At 41.7% G+C, this 4,117-nt stretch overlaps 1 protein-coding gene across 1 annotated transcript in view; it reads left to right on the top strand.

The window, feature by feature from the left end:
• Positions 1–1,090: 1,090 nt before the first annotated feature.
• The window catches only part of OVOL3 (ovo like zinc finger 3), a gene marked incomplete at both ends in the record, with an annotated part of 8,531 nt that continues 5,504 nt past the window's right edge, over positions 1,091–4,117 (top strand). Inside the window, one exon of the mRNA XM_082264151.1 lies at positions 1,091–1,190. Within this exon, the coding sequence (XP_082120277.1) occupies positions 1,091–1,190 (100 nt within the window). The remainder of the gene's footprint in view (positions 1,191–4,117) is intronic.

The raw sequence follows: 4,117 nt of genomic DNA, 5'->3' as shown, positions 1-4,117 counted from the left end.
CCTTCAGCACTTCTCTGTATGAGCCTTAAAGTCTATAGATGGCTAATTATCTGCAGAGAAATGTACTTTGCCAATGACTGAGGCTGACAAATCTTCCAACTAACATGAAATGAAAAAAAAAAAAAACTATATGGATGTCTAAAGGTTATATGAGTAGGTTTTATGGTTTTCAAAGGATCATAAACAGTGCATCCGGAAAGTATTCACAGCGCTTCACTTTTTACACATTTTATGTTACAGCCTTATTCCAAAAATACATTATTTTCCTCAAAATTCTACAAAACAATGCCCCATAATGACATTGTGAAAGAAGTTTATTTAAAATCTTTGCAAATTTAATAAAAAACAAAAATGTAAAAAATCATATGTACGTAAGTATTCATGGCTTTTGCTTAATACTTTGTTGAAGCCCCTTTTGGCACCAATTACAGCCTCAAGTCATTTTAAATATGATGCTACAAGCTTGGCACACCTATTTTTGGGCAGTTTCTTCCATTCTTCTTTGCAGAACCTCTCAAGCTCCATTAGGAGCATATTAGACAGGTGTGTGCCTTTCCAAATCATGTCCAGTCAACGGAATTTACCATATGTGGACTCCATCAAGTTATAGAAACATCTCAAGGAAGATCAGTGGACGCAGGATGCACCTGAGCTCAATTTTGAGAGTCATTGCAAAGGCTGTGAATATTTATGTACATGGGATTTTTTTTTTCGTTTTTTATTTTTAATACATTTGTGAAGATTTCAAACAAACTTCTTTCACAATGTCATTATGAGATATTGTTTGTAGAATTTTGAGGAAAATAATGAATGTATTTTCATTATTCATTTAATTTTGGAATAAGGCCGTAACATAACAAAATGTGGAAAAAGTGAAGCGCTGTGAATACTTTCCGGATGTACTGTATGTTATTTGCATAATGTTGACTGGCATCTACATCAAATCGATGTATCAGTCTAGTTTTTCCATCATACATGGGCAGATCTGTTGAAGTTTAGGTTAATCACAGGAGAATTAGGATTTCATTTGTTTTTGTTAAATTAAGTTTCTGCAAAACTTCATCACTTGATACTTACTGACACCAGGGCTATGCCTCGCTCATTCTTGGTAAGGAGAAATCGCTCTGCTGTGGGAGTGACTGGATGGGGGCATCTTGTGGACACAGAACGAGGAGACTTGTACATTCCAGGTAAGATCAATATACATAAAAAAGCTGAACTCCTGGATAAGCAAATCTTGTCTAAAGTGGCCATGTATTCTTACTTGATGTGTATGGGCGTTAGGGTTGCCAACTCATCCCTTTAAACCAGGACATATATTAATTACACAGGTTCTGAGGCTAATATAATGCACATAAGGGTTCTTTCACACGAACGATCCGATCAGATCCGCTTGTCAGTTTTTTAGGCGGATCTGATCAGATCCTCCATGCATCCCTATGGGGCAGTGGATGTCAGCGGAGACATGTCCGCTGACACCTGCTGCCATCCACATCCGATCCTGTCCGTGTCCCTATTTTCCATCCGTCCAGGGGATGGGATGAGAGCAGCCAGGCGGTCCGCTCTCATCCGATTCCCCATAGAGAGCAGCGGGGTTCTGACACCTCCCTCTCCGCACACAGAGCGGAGAGGGAGCTGTCACCTTCCTGCTCAGCGGGGATCAGTGTATCGATCCCCCGCTGAGCAGCACGGAGTCCGCCAACGGAGTGGACCATGTGAAAGGAGCCTGGGGCACTAAATGAGTTTATTTACCACCTTAATCAGCCACAGAACCTGTGTAATTAATGTGTGTCCAGGTTTAAAGGGATGAGGTGGCAACCCTAATAGGCATGTGTATTCTTTTTTTAATCTTGGTGTGCTTTGTGTATTTCTTCCACCTCTGTGCAGGAGCTTCCTGCAATAAAGACTGGCCAGTTATGGGCCATACACGCTAAGATTTTCTGAAGACTTTTTCCTTCAGACTTACCAAAACCATATAATATGAGGTCAAACCTAAACACTTTCAATTTGTATGCAATCTGGCAGGGCCTTGCACTACAAAGAAAAGGTAAATCTTAAGGAAATCTAACCAAAAAAGTTGGATAGTGTGTATCCAGCTTAACTCATTCCTTGTGTAGGGTGACTGGTCTTGTATCTGTAGTTTTCTACAAGCAGCCTGTAATTGGAGGATCTGTTGGGTCTCACGTACAGCTCTGCTCTCTGCAAAGGCTAGGGTCAGCACAGTGTATCATAGCTTCGTTTGCAAAGGCATTTGGTACTCACACAATGCATTTATATTCTTTGAAGCTTTTCATGAACGTTTTTGTGTCTTGAGTTCAGCCGAGTGCCGTGCATGTACAGATTGCTTGCAGCCTACATTTTTCTTAGTGTTTGAGCTGCAATAGATAGCCACTCTTTCTGGGATTCCCCATATCTGTCTGATTTAACTATCCCTCTGGACCTGTGCCAAGGTTCTGTCAATGACTAGCTTTCCTATATAAAGTGTCAAACTTCTGTTTTAGTTGCTAGAAGGGCATGCAAGGACTTAGAGTTCCTCACTACCTGATGTGCTGTAGATTGCCCATAGTTACTGTGTGCATTAAAGAAAGACCGCTACACTTTATTTATTAGCCCTACACACAATTTACAAATTATATTTTACAAAATAGTACATTGTATAAATTAAAACATTATGTAATTTACACGGCGCAAAAAAAAAATGAAAGGAACACTTTTTAATCAGCGTCAAGTAGACTCCTGGGATACTGATCTGGTCAGTTAAGTAGCAAAGGGGGTTGTTAATCAGTTTCAGCTGTTTTGGTGTTAAAGAAATTAACAAAAGGTGCACAAGATGGGCAACAATGAGACGACCTCCAGAACAGCAATGGTTTTACAGGTGGAGGCCACTGACATTTTTTTCCCTACTCATCTGTCACTACTGGTAACACGAGGCGATACCTGGACCCTATAGAGGTTGCACAGGCTGTCCAACTCCTCCAGGATGGCACATCAATATGTGCCATTGCCAGAAGGTTTGCTGTCTCCCAGCACAGTCTGAAGAGTACGGAGGAGATTCCAAGAGATAGGCAGTTACTCTAGGAGAGCTGGACAGGGCCATAGAAGGTACGTAACCCATCAGCAGGACCGGTATCTGCTCCTTTGTGCAAGGAGGAACAGAATGAGCACTGCCAGAACCCTACAAAATGACCTCCAGCAGGCCACTTGTGTGAATGTCTCTGACCAAACAATCAGAAACAGACTTCATGAGGGTGGCCTGAGGGCCCGACGTCCTCTAGTGGGCCCTGTGCTCACTGCCAGCCGGCACCAGGGAGCTTGATTGGCATATGCGATTTAACGCCAGAATTGGCAGGTACACCGCTGACGCCCTGTGCTTTTCACAGATGAGAGAAGGTTCACCCTGAGCACATGTGACAGATGTGAAAGGGTCTGGAGAAGCCATTGAAAATGTTATGCTGCCTGTAACGTCTTTCAGCATGACCAGTTGACATATCATATACAGTGCCTTGCGAAAGTATTTGGCCCCCTTGAACTTTGCAACCTTTTGCCACATTTCAGGCTTCAAACATAAAGATATAAAACTGTAATTTTTTGGGAAGAATCAACAAGTGGGACACAATCATGAAGTGGAACAAAATTTATTGGATATTTCAAACTTTAACAAATAAAAAACTGAAAAATTGGGCGTGCAAAATTATTCAGCCCCCTTAAGTTAATACTTTGTAGCGCCACCTTTTGCTGCGATTACAGCTGTAAGTCGCTTGAGGTATGTCTCTATCAGTTTTGCACATCGGGAGACTGAAAATTTTGCCCATTCCTCCTTGCAAAACAGCTCGAGCTCAGTGAGGTTGGACGGAGAGCGTTTGTGAACAGCAGTTTTCAGTTCTTTCCACAGATTCTCGATTGGATTCAGGTCTGGACTTTGACTTGGCCATTCTAACACCTGGATATATTTGTGAACCATACCATTGTAGATTTTGCTTTATGTTTTGGATAATTGTCTTGTTGGAAGACAAACCTCCGTCCCAGTCTCAGGTCTTTTGCAGACTCCATCAGGTTTTCTTCCAAAATGGTCCTGTATTTGGCTCCATCCATCTTCCCATCAATTTTAACCATCTTC

The sequence above is a fragment of the Pelophylax lessonae genome (genome assembly GCF_965119305.1).
Source record: "Pelophylax lessonae genome assembly, chromosome: 7".
Lineage (NCBI taxonomy): Eukaryota > Metazoa > Chordata > Amphibia > Anura > Ranidae > Pelophylax > Pelophylax lessonae.
The sequence above is the reverse complement of the archived record's forward strand: the minus strand, read 5'-3'. Positions and strand labels throughout refer to the sequence as shown.